Here is a 17,551-nt window from a genome sequence, read left to right on the forward strand (position 1 = left end):
TTATTTCCATAAATATTTTCACTCCAGCTATAGTCTACAACTGTAAGCTAGGCAGAGAGAGAGAGAGAGAGAGGGACCTTTTCCAAAATGAAAAGCGCTTCCTCCACATAGAGCATTTGACTTAATCCTGTAAACCAACACAGAAAAGACAGCTCTACCGGGGGCAGATAAAAGGGTGCAGCTATTAATTATGAGTAGGAAAGTGCTTTTACCCTTTAGAATACAGCAGTACAAGTATATAGTGGCATTGCTCTGTTTATGTTTTGAGCATCTTGAACGCTAATCCTTTTGTGACATGACCAATAAAAAAAGGTTTAAAAAATTAAAGGTGTTTTTTTTTAATGTACTTTAAAAGCCACAGCCTATCTAATATTAAACATATTTATTTTTCTCTAGGTAATACATATTGGAAATGAATTTCAGTCAAAGTGGGATCCCTGGAAGCACACAGTTCTGTTATGAATCTATACCTGGGTCATGTCCTAAAATCAGCATTCCAGTCATTGCCCGTGTTCCAATATACTTGTTCCTTGGGGCAGTGATCACAGTCACACTTTGTGGAAACCTGTTGGTCATCATCTCTATAGCACATTTCAAGCAGCTTCACACACCCACACATTTTCTTCTCCTCTCTCTGGCAGCTGCTGACTTTCTCCTGGGACTATTTGTACTGCCCCCCAGCATGATCCGATCAGTTGAAAATTGCTGGTACTTTGGGGACTTATTTTGCAAAGTCCATGCCAGTACAGACTTCACACTTTGCATAGCTTCCCTATGGCATATGTTCTTCATTTCCATTGACCGCTACTATGCAGTGTGCCATCCTCTTAGATACAGAAACAAAATTACTATATTTGTTACAGTTAACATGATATTCATTAGCTGGACCTTAGCTGCAGTTACTGGATTTGGATTAATATTTCTAGAATTAAACAAACAAGGTATGGAAGATTCATATAATAATACTGACTGTATAGGAGGTTGCTTTTTAACTGTAAGTGCAGCGTCAGTCATTATTACATCTATATTATATTTTTACATCCCAGGATTTGTGATGATAAGTATCTATCTTAAAATATTTCTTGTGGCAAGAAGACAAGCCAGGTCAATTAGAGACACAGAACTCCAAAGGCAAACAGCTGAAGAAAAGAAAAATACAACATCACTAAAGAGAGAAATGAAAGCTGCAAGGACCCTGGGGATAACAATGGGGGTCTTTCTAGTCTGTTGGTTACCATTTTTTATATACTTTAATGTGGATCATGCAATTCAAAGCTCAGTTCCACCTATTTTAGTAGATGCTTTGTTCTGGTTCGTTTATTTAAACTCAGCGTTTAATCCTTTTATTTATGCTTTATTTTATAAATGGTTCAGAAAAGCATTCAGAGTTATTATATTTTGCAAAATCTTTCAAAGAAATTCTTCCTCAATACAATTATTATCTAACTATATATATATATATATATATATATATATATATATATATATATATATATATATTGAGCATTTTATACACTAAGAAATCTACCTGGATTGCATCAAATGCTTATTTGTAATGGTAATCCAAGTTAATTCCCCCTTTCTGAAAAATGGTCTAAAAAATTATACAGTGATCACATTTTGTTTGTAAAGAGTATTGAGTAATTTTTTCTAATAGACGTTAATAAAAAATAAAATTAATTCAACACCAGATTAAAAAAAGAAATGCTGTTACCTCTGTTAGCATAATCATCTTCTACTTATTATTCCAGTATAACCTTGAAGTTACTAACATTAGAAAGTAGCTATTATGCATTTGTGTTTAATAAAGTAAGGCTTTAACAACCACAAGTTGTATGTAAACTCATTTTTTATTAATGTTAAAAGCACATATTTCTGTTTTCATTGGCCTTTATCTATTACATAAGTTTTTAAAGTAATCATGCGGCAATAAACTAGAATATATTTAATAGCACTTCCCATACCCAACATTAGCAGTTCTAGTTTGAAGCATACAGTTGAAACTGGGTTGCCCTGCACTCTATTTGCCGTAGCTTTTATAGACATTTTACTTCACTGTTCTTGTATATACGTATACATTAAAGAGAAATGTAAATATTAATTATTAACTTCCATAAATCTGTCTTGGTTTTTGTAAAATATTTGTTCATGGCAGATAGAGCTTGAAGATTTGCATTGCTCTTTATTGGTTAATGAGCTCCATGGCTGTGCAGCTGTTCTGTGAGATGCCAAACCAGTTTGCTTTTGCTAAATCTGTTTATCTGTGTTTTGCTAAATGTTGTAAACGAAACCTGATTTTGTACCGTAAAGACTCAAACTATTAAAATGTATAACTGTGTTAGATTGTTTTACCACTATTGCAAATCTATTTTGAATGTAATCGTTTGCAGTAAACAGCCATAATCAGCATGAAAAACAGATAAAGTGGTGATTGTACTTTGCACAATGTCAGGAATCTAAAGTTGAATGTAGAAATAGTTTTCAATTAACACAAAACAAACTTGTTCAAGTTTTGAAGTCTTCTGAACACCTTTATTATATTCTTTTTACATTTCTACAGGAAAAACATTTTTATCCTTATATTTTTAACATCTAAAAATTGGCCCCTTTTATAAATGCAAAATATGAGATATATGATAAATATATTGCTTTATGTATTTAAATAATATTTTAAATACATAAAGCAATATATTTATCATTTATATCTCATATTTTCATAGAGGTATAAAAAGGGGCCAATCTTTAGATATTAGAATTATAAGGATCATATTTATTTTATTTATCTTTCCATATGGGAAACATTTAACAACATAAATGACATTTTAAATATAATTTTACCCAAAAGTTGTAACAATTTAAACAATTAATAATAAATAATAAATGTAACACAGGCCCAGACCAAATCAAAACTTTGACCAACCCGCTAATCGCAAATTGCAAGCCTCTGCAAGTGATGGGTTCCCTTTGGGTTAGGTGGAATATCCCTCTGACAAGTAAAAAGAAGTCGCCATAAGTACCAGACTTGTAATTTCTATGAGGGTCAAAGTTTTGATATGGTTTTCTTATTGCTACTGCTGCTGCTCCTGATGTTTCCTCATTGCCTACAAGAGGTGCTGCTTCCTTCCGCCTGCCCGATCTCGTGCATTTCTTAGCCACAGCATGGCTACTGTCTCGATTTCTGAGCCCTGTGCTGTTTTTGTCGGGGGATTCCGGGGTACAGCATCTAAAATATCAATTTAACAACATTTTTAAATCCAGTCACCTTCCATAATGTAACTCTAATAACTTTGTGTCCACAAGGTTTTGTTAGAGACAATAAATAAATAATTATTAAATTAAGAAAAATCAGACTTATCAAGTCTAGTGGATTGGGATAGCATCTTATCTCATACTCCCATTCATCTGTAAGATTAACTCACACATTTTGAATAAATATGTAAAGATGTAAAATGCACATGTCTCCAGATAACTAGAATATCCATTGACTCTGTCAACTTCGGCTTAAATTAAAAAAGTTACCAAAAGTTTAATATCTAAAGTTACCATTCTGACCTAAAAATACAGTGTAATTCCCCCAACCAAACACCAACCCCATATCATCGCCTCTCTCTCTCGCCCCCACACGTACTTCTCTGTTTACTTCATAATATTCTTAACATATTATTTAACATATCATGCAGATTTACTGCTCATTTGAAATGCAAAGAATAAAGATCAAATGTTTTTAACTAATGTTAAGGTTCTACAGAGGTAACGTTAAACATATTTAAGAGCAACTCAACAATCGTCACTTTTCGAAGTTTGAGGTCGTAAAATTATCTTTTGTTTCCAAGTCCCTTCCAATTGAATTTGGTTGCTAATTCATGACCAAGTAAGGCAGCCATAATTCTGCGGACAGCAGTAAGAACATCCACCCCACCAATGGTTCCAAGGAAGGCAGTCAGACAAAATAAAAAAGGTGAGTAGTTTTCTTGGGGTGTAGTTAAGAGCTGGAATGACCTGTTGCTATCAGCATGCTTGCAAGACTGCAAGTGCTGTGATGTGTTAGTCCTTATATAGCTAACATATGTGTGTGTGTGTGTATATATATATATATATACTCCACCTTATACACTAAAGCAGAAATTAAATATTGTTTTAAACTTCCATGGACAGCAGTGTTTCTGAGATGTGCTCCCATAAAGAATATATTTTTGGTATTATCAGTCTACATTTTTTTCTAAATTTGTCCCTAACAGTGGTTTGTATAGTATATTTAACAATTTGCAAAGCTAGGTGTGAATGGCTTTAAATTTAACTGCTAAACAAGGTTTTGTTAGCAATACATAATTTTGTTTTTAAAGTTGCTCTATCAACTTCAGTGACAGATTATTTAAGATTTGTTTTTATCTAAATCTAAATCTATACCCCCTGAATCATCCGAATCAGAATCTGAATCACTTTCACTATAAGGGAATTGACCATCACTATCAACTTGACCGACACTATAATTCTCATTGAATACTGGAAAATCCATTTGAAAGCTGTTCACATGTTCATCATATTCTGCTTCAAATTGGTTTTGTCCATGTAGATATTCAATATCTTCTGCCTCTTGGTTTGCTATTAGAGCATTTTTTGGTTCTGACACTGTATTTACAAAAGCAATATCTGAGGAATCACACCCCACGCCAGCAGGTTCAGAAGTAGACAGCTCTTGAAGTATCCCTTCTGTATGCTTGCGTTTTGACCAGTAAGAAAGTGATGCAAACAAACGGCTAACCATTTCAGTATTTGTATATTCCAGATTATCTGGAAAACAAAACAAATCAGCAACTAATAGCAGATTCACGTGTAGGTGAATTTATTATACAGTACATGGATCGGTACTCTTTAACAGACAATTTTTTTATTGAGTCTCCATAGTGATTTATTTCTTGCCTTTGTGCTGTCATATTTCAATTTAATTTGTTTCCCATATAATCTGGGATATACAAATACGAAAATCTAAACATAGCTAGCCATCTAAGTTTAGGATGACCAACCCATGTACTGTATGGTGGCAATTCCATGATAAAGTGACACTGGCCTAAAAAAATAAAAATAAAAAAACATATCTTTCTCAAGTTGTACTAAGATGTGTACACTGTATTGTTTTTGTTCAGTTGGTCCCCTTTTCTTTAAAGCAATTTAAAGGGGAAATCAAGTAGTGTGTGTGTGTTGCACATTCCCATATACTGCTGGACCAGTTTAAGTAAGGTATGCACATTGCTTTTATTATTTATTTTTGACATCCTCACCACTTTTTTACACTACTGAACTGCAGTCCACTGTGCTGTTTTTTCCAAAGACGGCTTCACACGTACCATTTAGGAGAACTTCAGCACTATATTTTCCATCATCCCCACCATAGATACTTGAGCAGGAGGACGATGGGGGAAATGTAGCTCTCAATTTCGCTCTGACTTAAACGATGAGTGCCAGTTTGTCTGGTAGAATGTTCAGTCTCTGAGGTAAACTGAAAAGGCCTTTTTATTCACACCGGGTAAGCGCGATGTTTTTATTTTCACAGACTATTCAAAGTGTTCACAGATAAAACAGATTCAAAAATTGTCTTATTTCATTTAAAGTTGATTTGAAAATGCCAGCTGCTGTACTGAAGCATTTCAAGTCCTTTCAGTCACCCTGGGTAGCCTTTTACCTCAGAGACTGAACATTCTACCCGCGAAACTGGCGCGAAACTCATCGCTTAAGTCTGAGCGAACCTCAGAACCCATCATCCTGCTGCTCAAGTATCTATGGTAGGGATGATGGGGCATGTAGTGTGTTTCGAGCAATTTTAATTTATGCCGGTAGCTGTTTACGTCCACAGTAGCGAATATCAAGCTAACTTTATTTTGGTCCTCCCCTCTTGTACTGAAAAACGACTGCTAAATACGCTACACTGACACATTTGACAAAAAGGCACTTGAACATCTCTCGTTATTTAACACGGCACACATAAATTACACTATCATAATTTACTGTTTTCAAGTGGAGACGAACTTGCGTGTGCGACGTGCACCCGTTCATCTCTCCTCCATACTCAATTTAAATAACCTCTCATTCTGTCCTGTCGGTACTGTGAATTACTGACATATACGTTAACATATATAGTTGTTATTTTTCTTCTGAAATATATATATTTTGTATTCACTATATTAATTTACCGCTTAACGAATGCACCAAAAAACATTACAATTTTAAATTTAATTAACTTGATACGTCTTATTTAACAAGCTTAGGCTATTTAATAATGCTTGTGATCACAAGGGTCACAGTTTACACTTGGCAATTGCAATATTTGAGAGAGTCAGCGAACACCAAAGTTTTTTGATTTTTTTTTATGGGAAAAGTGTAGCTCAATCAGTCAGTGAACAGCTAAGAAAAAGCCTTTAAAATAGAAACTATAAAACATAAACATATATATATATATATATATATATATATATATATATATATATATATATATATATATATATATATTTTATGTATCATTCTAATTTAGTCCTATTTGAAGTACATTTGTATTTTAATTTGGCCGTTATTTTTGTTAGTGCATTTGGCATCAGAAAAAAAATCATACAAATAAAATGAACAAACAATTTTTCTACCGTCTTGCTTCGGTTTTAGTGTGGCTGGCCCAGCATTGGCCCAGCTATGGTGGCTGTAATTCTGCTGTACCCGAATTGGGCCCGTTTTTGGCTGAAAACACAAACAAGCAGAAAGCGAAATCCAATTCCTTCCCTATCTAATGATATGCTTTATCAAGCTGTACTACAAATTATGGTGGACCAGCACGTCAAAGAAACTAAGTTCTTTTATCGTGTTTCCCTAATCATGGGCCAAGAATGACACTTCAGTATGATTATGTTACATGATCACAAGCTGTTTGTTGTGCTGTTTAGAACTGTATAACCGAATATTGGGAGTTGTTTACAGACCACCTGGAGTTTAGTCATGGACCACAGACTGGGAACCACTGCCCTAGAACAGTTGCTATAAAAGGCGGAATAATCTGATTAACACTTTTATTTTTTTTTCCCCGTTTATTTAATATATAATTTTTCATAACAGTTTGGGACTGGCAGGTTACTTGTTTAAGACAGAATACCAAACAATAGGTTTCACTCTTAGAACTTAATTATATGTCTTTGGGTGCACAGAATTAAGACAGTATTTAGAAATCTCTTTGGAAACACTCATATTCGCTTTTTATTCGGCAGTCATTATAAACAGTACAAAATAGTCTGCACTGTAAATGTTTATCACGTTACCATTAACTTGTCACCTCTGCATAACAGTGTGCCATTTAAAATGTTTACAGTATCAAAAACATTAACCTCATGATAAAACAATAGGTTACGGATGTAACCCTGGCTCCCTGAATGAGAAGACGACCAACAACAATACTTTTGGGATATGCCTGCCACAGGTGAGGTATTTACTGAGCATTTCATGTCACAGCTGCCAATAGGTCCCTCCAGGGAGTGACGTCCTCTTCAGCATTGAACCTGCAAATGAGAGTGATGCAACCTTACAAGGTTTGTTGGTCGTCTTCTCTTTCAGCGGACCGAGGTTACATCCTTAACCTATCGTTCCCTTTCAATTTGAAGACGACCAACAAAAATACTTTTGGAAAAGTATATCAAAGCTGTCGTGCGGGAGTTTGAGCCGACAGCAGATGACGGACATCTCGCTACCACCAAACAAATCTTTGTTGTGTGATCATGCAACCCTCAGAAAGGACACTTGTGCTGAATGAAGGCATTGAGGGATCTACCACATTGAGTCGGTAGAACCTGGTTAATGTATGTGGAATAGCCCAGCAAGCGGTAGTACAGCTATCAGTCAATGAGGCATCTTTAAAGAGGGCCCATGACATCGCTCCTCCTCTGTTAAAGTGTGTGGCCATCCTTTCAGGTGGGGGTAGGCCAGCATTAGTATATGCAGTCCAAATTGTGTCCACAATCCAGTGGGACAGTGGCTGCTTTGAGAAGGCTTGACCCAGAGTCTTTTCAACTTGACAGACGAAGAGCTGGTCAGACTGACGCATAGCTTTCGTCCAATCTACATAACATCTCAATGCCCAAACCGAGCAGAAGAAATTCAATCTCCGAAATGTGGGGGATGGAAAGCCTCTACTTGCACTGATTGATTCAGGTGCAAAGCCGTAACCACCTTAGGGAGGAAAGTGGGGTTCATGCATAACAACACCCTGTTTCCATCATCCCAAACATGCATACAGGAGCTGTGCACTGACAGACGGCAGAGACAGACAACTCTATAGAATGTATAGGCTCCAACGGGGCCTTAGTGAGAGCCTCCAATACCACATCTAGAATCCACTCGGGGAGGACGTCCATCCTAGGAGGATGTAGCCGCCGAGCACCCTTTAGAAAATGGCTTGCTAGAATATGAGCACCCAGGGGAACTGTCAATAGGGATGGTTCTGTTGTCACCACCTGACGGCTATGGATCACTCCCAGCCTTACGCCTTTGTGTAGGTGAGAAGCTTGTCTCCACCAGCATTGGGCTTCCCAGCATATGTGAGTCACGGTCAGCCAACGCGCTCTGTCACGTTTGGGGTGTAGCCGGAAGGCACTGAGCAACACTTGGATCAGGCGCATGTAGAGTAACCCCAGCTGGATGGCTGATGAAGCTGCGGCCATCAGACCCAATAGTTTGTGAAACAACACCGTGAGCCCCAGTGTCGCCAGATGCCCTGTCACAATTGTCGTGTGGGCCTCTGCTCCTTCCTGCAACTGGGAGCAGATCAACCAGTTGTCCAGGTAGTTCAACACCCTGATCCCCTGCAGCCGGAAGGGGGCTAGAATGGCAACCACGCACTTTGAGAACGTGTGGGGGGCTAAGGAGAGGAAGAATGGCAGCACGGAAAACTCAAAGATGCTTCCCTGAAAAGTGAAGTAAAGGTATTTCCTGTGCACCGGGTGTGAAAATGCATCTGCTTTAAGTCCACAGTGGTAAACAAGTCGCCTGGCTGGACTGAGCGGAGAATGTGGCGATTTGTGACCATCTGGAACATCTTCTCCCTCAAGAACCTGTTGAGGTGTTTCAGGTCTAGGATGGGTCGTAGGCCCGCGTCCTTTTTCCGGCAACAGAAAGTATCACGAGTAGAACGCCTCTTCTTGAGAGGTGCGTTCTACGAGGCGGATGGCTTGCTTGAGAAGAAATGTTTTTACTTCTTGCTTGAGGGCCAAGACCTGGAAAGGGTCGCTCACGGAGATAACTGTGATCCCTTGAAAGGGAGGAGGATCTGAACGGAACTGTACAGCCTAACCTGTTTGTACGGTGGCTAACACCCAAGAGTCTGGGGTGCAATTGCGCCAGTATTGTAGCTGGTGTTATAAGAAGGGGTGGGTCTGAGGCCTCAAGCCTTCAGGGGCCCTGCTGGGGCTGCTGAAGCTGGGGTGGAGCCTGTCTTGGAGGCTGTTTAGGGTGGTTCCATGGGAACTGCCTCCCGGAGCTCTTCCCCTGTCGTTGTGGGCGGCCCCAAGTATTAGTTGTTGCGGAAGCCTGTAGGCAGTGCCTCAGGTCGCTATCAGCAGAGTGGGGATCGGAACTATCCGGGTTAACATAGCTAAGGGCCAGCACTTTGTCCTATCCCATACCGGAGCACGGGAAGGGAACATCGCAGCCACCTGTCAAGACGTCTCCCGCTCTCGGTGGGAGCGTTGCAGTGTCTCCTCCACCACTGGCCCGAAAGTATGGCCAGGAGAGGTAGGTGCTTCTAGTATGGCCGCATCCAGGACCCTGGCCTGTAACAGCCAAAGCTGTCTGCCCACCACTACAAGACCTACCAGGCTTCTGCCCAAGGCCTGCCTATGGCTGAAAACATAAATGGTCCATGGCATGAAGCAGAGGTTACCAGCACTTGCCCCTATGTGTCTGTGTCAGTAAAAGCATTCTGCATGCTTCTATGTAAGTAGATTTTCAATAATACTATTAGCATATTAATAGTTTGTATAAATAAACTTGAAAATTCTCCATAGGTGTTGCACCACTCAGTGCTGGCACTTCATCTATGTATCTTTTATTTAACCAGAACAGTTTTGCACACATTCCACACTTTGTAATCTGCCATTGTTCCTGCACTCTTTGTACAAGTCAAATACAAGTCAATTGCTGGTCTCTTCGACCAGTGAGCCAGAAAATCAAATTGGCTGTACAAGTCAGTGGGCCATACCACCTTCTTTTTTCTCATTCTCCGTCTTCTATACCTCAAGTCAGAGGTTACTAGTACTTGCCTTGACGTATCTTCTTCTTTTAAATCATTAATGCCGACTTTACACCTTGAGTAATTCGGCGTTCACGTTGATGGCGCCTCGTGACACGTTTCATATGGCAAAATATAAAAAGAATCATTATCAACTCCAAACCAAAACCCCACTCTCGACTCGAGCTCCAGGTTTTGATAATCTTTGCAATGTCCTGAGCCATACGTGCATGTACTTCTGTTGGACTTCTTGTGGTCTATTGTTGCCAGCCATAATGGAAGTATTATTCTGGATCCCAGTGTGACTGTGTGGTTCACTGTGGCAGGCTGGCGAGTGGACAGAGGCCCAGAGACAGACTGCAGTTCAAAAAAATATTCTTTTATTATAAATAAACACAAAAATAAAAGGGCACAAGGGCCAAAACAAAGGGATTGAAACACAAATAAAGCAAGACCAAAAGCAAAACTTACAAAATAAAGATTTCCAGGCTGGGCAATGACTTCACTGGATGCAGAATTCACAAAACCAACAAACCAAAAAACACCAACCTGCTTCCTCAGCTCCCTCCTCCCAAATGAGAAGTAGAGGCCTCCTTTTATGGCTGGGCGCTGATTGATAGTTAATTAAACTAATCATCTAATCAACCAATCAACCCCAGCCACCTGTACGTAATAAACCCAAGCAGGTAGGGGAAATTAACCCCATCCCTGCCAATTTCTAACCGGCAGAGCTTTGCTCTGGCACATTCACACATATACAATAAGAGGTATTTGTTTCACATGTTCTTGCTCCTATAGATGTGTGTGCAGTCAGGGGTGATGCACCAATGTGTCATTTGTTCAAAGCCTTTATGTGGTTAAGTGGAAACAGCAGCAAGGAGAAAGAGGGCTGTAGTCAGCACGTAAGTATATATACATTACAATGTCATTAAATTGTGTACAAAAATCAGGACTGTACAAACTAACATTTCCTACCCACCGCACATTTTACGAAGTATATACATGCTTACCTTCCTGTTCTCCAAATGGTTGAACCGCTTTTACCGCCGCAGGTACCCTAGAGGTTCTTGAGGGTATTCAAACTTGATAGGTGATATTAGTGGTATGATACAGACCTCGATATGGGCGGGTGAGGATGGCATCCCACACATCAGCAGCCCATTCGATACCTAAACCACCTGCCTTAACACGTTCGAGGGATTTTCTATGCGACACTGATAAACGTCCAAAGAGGAGATTATTTATGTTTCGGTCAAAGTGGTTCCCCATGGCCATTCCCATACGGTAACACCGTTCTTCATCTTGTGTTACATTAACATTATCCTTAATAGCCTGTAAGCAGGTTTTGATAGACTTTACCATTAATTGTATTGCATTAGCTGCATGGTGCATTCCATGTTATCTACTTGTTGGAATTCAGTGTTTAATCCATTCGTGGTAGATTGGGCTGCCCCAAACCACCCCACTAATTCAGACAGTATGTCACATCGGTTACTTGTTCTACTTATTGAAGTAATTGTACTTTGTTGTACGTATTTTTCAAGGCTGCATGGGTTTCGTTTTTCTCTTTCGCTCTATTTTAATACAATTTTAATTTGAGGAGCTATTTCCTTCTCATAACAAGCCATTGTGGGATTGGCTTTTCTTCGAGTTCTTCGCAGGGGGCTATTTTGGTCATTGCCCTGTGAACACAAAATAGGTTAGAGTACTTGGAGTTCCTGTAATACAAACAAACTCAATTAGTATGTATTCCTGTGGAGCCATAACCACTGGCTCCATGTGTCATGTCGTCAAGAGTGTCTCACTCCTGGCATAATACCCTCCTGGTGGTAGTCTAATTTGTAAGTCAGTCCATACCGTGGCTTTGTCTATTGCCAGGCTTACATAGTCATTGGCTCTATGTAAGTCATACTCTGGTTGGGGTCGTAGCATGTTCAGTTATTTTCACAAGTTCCAATATCAAAGATCCTCTTTTGTCAGAGGAGCAGCGCCAACAACCTCTGCTTTGTTAGTTCTATATAGTTTGGTTTGTGTCTTGTTGTCACAAAGACGGCCGAAGTGGGCGGTGTCAGAACCAGGAAAAGGAATGAACACAAAGACAGATGATGTGAAATGATGATGGCGCTTGCTTGCGCCGGTTTATTGCAAAATAAAAGGGTTTAAACAAACAAGAAAACAGGACACGGCACTCTACGCCAAAACAAAAAGACAAACAAAATGGACTATACAGACAAACACAGTGCACAGACAGACACAGAAACAAACACAGTGACAGATAAATAAACAAGTGTAGTGCTGGTCCCACCAGCACGCGATAGCAATTGATATTTACTTCGAATTCTCCTCTCTCTCTCTCTCTCTCTCTCTCCCGTTCTCCACTCACCGAACACCCAACCGCGAGTGAGTAAAACGTGCAACTATATATACTGTTGTGCTGGGATTCAATTACTAATTCATTATTCACTTGAATCCCAGCACGTGAATTAATTATGTGCAACCTCGTGCTCACATATTAACTACTTTAAATGTACGTGAAGTGATGTACAATCCCGTGCCTAAATACAAATATACATTTTAAACACTCGTATTACACAGACCCATTTATATCCCGTGTACCAATGACTACACACCAACATTTAACAAACCACACGCAACATAACAAATAATATACACAGGCGGGCACTTTGTCACACTTGTTTACCCATTGTCCTTGGATGTTTCCTTGAACACACACACTGGTAGGGCCAGTGTGTCATGGAACAACTTCTACGCCTCTGCAAGAGAAGAACTACATAACAACAAGTCATCGACATTTTTGTAACACAGTTCCATATTGGTTGTTGTCAAAGGACCTTATTGCCTTTGCCAGACATTGATGGAATACTGTATCACTGGTGAGTTGTGATACCCTTGTGTACACCTTTCACCGTTAATGCGAACTTCTGTTGCTCTTCCAGTCTAATAGTTAGACTCCAAAAACCATTACTGATATCAATCACTGAAAACCAGCAGTACTGATGTTACTCTAATTCGCTAAAATCAAATGAGTCTGTGAGAAACATTGCAAGCCCCGTGGACAAACAATCCACTTATAGGAGTCCCAAACATCTCTGTGTCCTCCTAAATGTCTCCCTTGAGATATATATATACATATATATATATAAAGAGTATGTGCAGATTCTGACAATATCCTTGGCCTACCTACTGTGCTTTGCCCTCTTACCCTCTTACTGCTCCTCGAAGGAGACCATGAGCAGCTGCGATCTCGGTGGACTGAAGTGATGAAGTGAATTCTCAGTGTTGGGCTGGAAGGCAGGTGGAGGAGGGGTGGAAAGCAGGAGTCCCAACATTGCAGAGGGCTCAGCTGAGCTGGCTGAGGAAGCCGCTCCTATAAACTCTGTGAACCTCCTGCACAGGGTCCGTGGCTGGGACACTGCGTAGATCGAGCAGAACGTCTTATCCCAAGGACTTGACAAACAGGATGGGTTTGTCCTGTGGGAGAAGCTTCCCTAAAAGGATGTGCAAAGGTGGAACTTCTACATTGTGATGCACGAGCATCTGCACTAGGGGAGCAACAATGCATTGAGTTCTGGGGGCACTGAAAGACTGAAACACAGCAGCACTCAGGCTCTGGGTCACCGAGGCACTTAGGGTACCAATGCAGGGTGCGATCGAGTGCCAAGTGCGTCGAAGTACGGAGACGTCGAGGCTCTGGGACCAAAAAGTGCTGAAGTACTGAGATACCGAGTCTGAGACGTTGAAGCACCGAAGGTATCGATGCAGGGAGTATCTGAGCACAGAAGCACTGAGACGTCGAGGCTCATGAGCACCGAGGGTGACAAAGAACCAAGGCGTCAAGGCTCTAAGGTGCCGATGAACTGAAGACACTGATGCAAGAAGCATCTAAACATCAAGGGCGACGAGGCCTCGAGGTTCTGTGGCACCGTGGGCAACGAGGCACCGTAGTGGCGAGGCACCAAGGGTCTGAAGCACCGAGGACCAGGAGCATAAGCACCGAGGTTACTGGGCCAGGTGTCTAGTCTGGACAGCGTGCAATCACACAACCGATGCAGCACTCAGCTTGCAGCAGTGTGAAGCACTGCATACAGACAGTATAAGCTTACAGTGGCGTGGAGCACAGCCTACACAAAGGGACAGAAACTATAAATGTGTGTGTGTGTGTGTGTGTGTGTGTGTGTGTGTGTGAGAATTGACTGTATAATAAGCAATATGCTTTACTCTAGGCCCTTTAGTAACTTGTATATTTTGTGATCACTGTACTGCTATATCCATCACCCCACACTACACAGATGATGTTTTGAGCATGCATATTGATGAATAATAAGTGACTTATGCATGGATTCTTCTAAAATTCTGCATTGCATCTTTGTACACATTTCCAACAGGTCTAACTTTCAGACTTATTTCTAATTTTGAAACAGTATGTGTTATATTGTCTTTTGTAAATATAGCTGAATTACGGACAGAGCATTCTGTAAATATTGTAAAACGAAACTGCTGTTGCACACTATTGTTAATCAGGAAGCTCAGTTGCAAGGTTGGTATCAAGAGAGTAAGGAGTTGTAGTACTGTTGATAGCCATAGCATACCTTATTAGTAAAGGTCACTCTCATGGTGCCCATTAAAAGAAAGACACCCTAGAACACTGTTTTGTTTACCACTGGAGATGTTGTATCTCCTTAAGGAAAATTGAGGTAATTACATATTTTGTCAAGAAATTGGTGCAGATGCACACGTGGCTGTGGTTTTAAATATGAAACTGTCATGTGGAAAACAACAAGGAATGGAAGCACAGCAGTGGACTTTGAGGTACTGGTTATGGGTTTTCTATTGAAATATGAAATGTGTTGTAAATGTATTTTCAGGAACATTGACAATTCCAATATATTTAGTGTTGAAATGAAAAACTAAATAGTAACTTTTTTGTTGACATTCTCTACAGAAATTACTCACACTTTTTATTGTGCATAGTGAGGAATTGGAACTGCAACAATTGTGACTTTTTTTATTCTGTGTGACTTTATGAACTAAGTAATATTATATTTCATCCATAAGTACATAAACATGGTAAGATATGTAGCAATATAAAAAAAAAACTAGGTAAACATTTTAACTTAAAGCATTTTACTATGAAAGGCATCAGAAACAAAACCTGTTGATATCTGTCAAGGTTTTTGATACCTTAAGAAATAAATCTTGATATGTTACTATTTTAGAGACTTCAGTTGCAGAACTTCTTTTTTATTTCCATAAATATTTTCACTCCAGCTATAGTCTACAACTGTAAGCTAGGCAGAGAGAGAGACAGAGAGAGAGAGAGAGAAAGACCTTTTCCAAAATGAAAATCTTCCTCCACATAGAGCATTTGACTTAATCCTGTAAACCAACACAGAAAAGACAGCTCTACTGGGGGCAGATAAAAGGGTGCAGCTATTAATTATGAGTAGGAAAGTGCTTTTACCCTTTAGAATACAGCAATGCAAGTATATAGTGGCATTGCTCTGTTTATGTTTTGAGCATCTTGAATGCTAATACTTTTGTGACATGACCAATAAAAAAGGTTTCAAAAATTAAAGGTGTTTTTTTAAATGTACTTTAAAAGCCACAGCCTATCTAATATTAAACATATTCATTTTTCTCTAGGTAAAACATATTGGAAATGAATTTCAGTCAAAGTGGGATCTCTGGAAGCACACAGTTCTGTTATGAATCTACACCTGGGTCATGTCCTAAAATCACCTTTCCAATCATTGCTCGTGTTCCACTATACTTGTTCCTGGGGGCAGTGATCACAGTCACACTTTGTGGAAACCTGTTGGTCATCATCTCTATAGCACATTTCAAGCAGCTTCACACACCCACACATTTTCTTCTCCTCTCTCTTGCAGCTGCTGACTTTCTCCTGGGACTATTTGTACTACCCCCCAGCACGATCCGATCAGTTGAAAATTGCTGGTACTTTGGGGACTTATTTTGCAAAGTGCATGCCAGTACAGACTTCACACTTTGCATAGCTTCTCTATGGCATATGTTCTTCATTTCAATTGACCGCTACTATGCAGTGTGCCATCCTCTTAGATACAGAAACAAAATTACAGCATTTGTTACAGTTAACATGATATTCATTAGCTGGACCTTAGCTGCAGTTATTGGATTTGGAATAATATTTATAGAATTAAACAAACAAGGTATGGAAGATTCATACGATAATACTGACTGTATAGGAGGTTGCTTTTTAGCTCTAAGTGCAGCATCAGTCATTATTACATCTTTATTATGTTTTTACATCCCAGGATTTGTTATGATATGTATCTATCTTAAAATATTTCTTGTGGCAAGAAGACAGGCCAGGTCAATTAGAGACACAGAACTCCAAAGGCAAACAGCTGAAGAAAAGAAAAATACAACATCACTAAAGAGAGAAATGAAAGCTGCAAGGACCCTGGGGATAACAATGGGGGTCTTTCTAGTCTGTTGGTCACCATGTTTTATATACCTTAATATGGATCACGCAATTCAAGGCTCAGTTCCACCTATTGTAGGAGATGCTTTGATCTGGATCGCTTATTTAAACTCAGCGTTTAATCCTTTTATTTATGCTTTATTTTATAAATGGTTCAGAAAAGCATTCAGAGTTATTATATTTTGCAAAATCTTTCAAAGTAATTCTTCCAGTATACAATTATTGTCTAACTAATCTAAGTATATATATATATATATATATATATATATATATATATATATATATTGTATCTATAATAATTGTTATTTTAAAAATGGTACATGTTTTTGTTGACGCACCCTGTCCTTTTTGGAACGGTTTAAATGACATAATGAAACATTAACTTCCACTGTTTCACTTTCAGCATTTTATACACTAAGAAATCTACCTGGATTGCATCACACGCTTATTTGTAATGGTAATCCAAGTTGATTCCCCCTTTCTGTAAAATGGTCTAAAAAAGTATAAACTGATCACATTTTGTTTGTAAAGAGTATTGAGTAATTTTTGCTAATAAAAAAAAAATTAATTCAAAACCAGATTAAAAAAAGAAATGCTGTTACCTCTGCTAGCATAATCATCTTCTACTTATTATTCCAGTATAACCTTAAAGTTACTAACATTAGAAATTAGCTATTATGCATTTGTGTTTAATAAAGTAATGCTTTAACAACCACAAGCTGTATGTAAACCCCTTTTTTATTAATGTTAAAAGCACATATTTCTGTTTTCATTGGCCTTTATCTATTACATACGTTTTTAAAGTAATCATG

General features: G+C 39.0%; 2 protein-coding genes across 2 annotated transcripts; both read left to right on the forward strand.

Annotated features, from left to right (window-relative positions):
* Positions 1 to 412: 412 nt before the first annotated feature.
* Positions 413 to 1,435, forward strand: LOC121316655 (trace amine-associated receptor 1-like; the record flags this gene model as incomplete). The annotated part of the gene is made up of 2 exons (XM_041251695.1): positions 413 to 728; positions 801 to 1,435. Coding segments are annotated over exons 1-2 (951 nt in total), but the record flags the coding sequence as incomplete, so codon positions are not given.
* A 14,497-nt stretch (positions 1,436 to 15,932) lies between these two features.
* On the forward strand, positions 15,933 to 16,973 carry LOC121316515 (trace amine-associated receptor 1-like). Its single transcript, XM_041251549.1, has one exon. It carries the CDS (start codon positions 15,936 to 15,938, stop codon positions 16,971 to 16,973), a length of 1,038 nt encoding a protein of 345 aa, XP_041107483.1. The 5' UTR covers positions 15,933 to 15,935.
* Positions 16,974 to 17,551: the final 578 nt, after the last annotated feature.

Source organism: Polyodon spathula, chromosome 6, assembly GCF_017654505.1.
Source record: "Polyodon spathula isolate WHYD16114869_AA chromosome 6, ASM1765450v1, whole genome shotgun sequence".
In the NCBI taxonomy this organism is placed as follows: Eukaryota; Metazoa; Chordata; class Actinopteri; order Acipenseriformes; family Polyodontidae; genus Polyodon; species Polyodon spathula.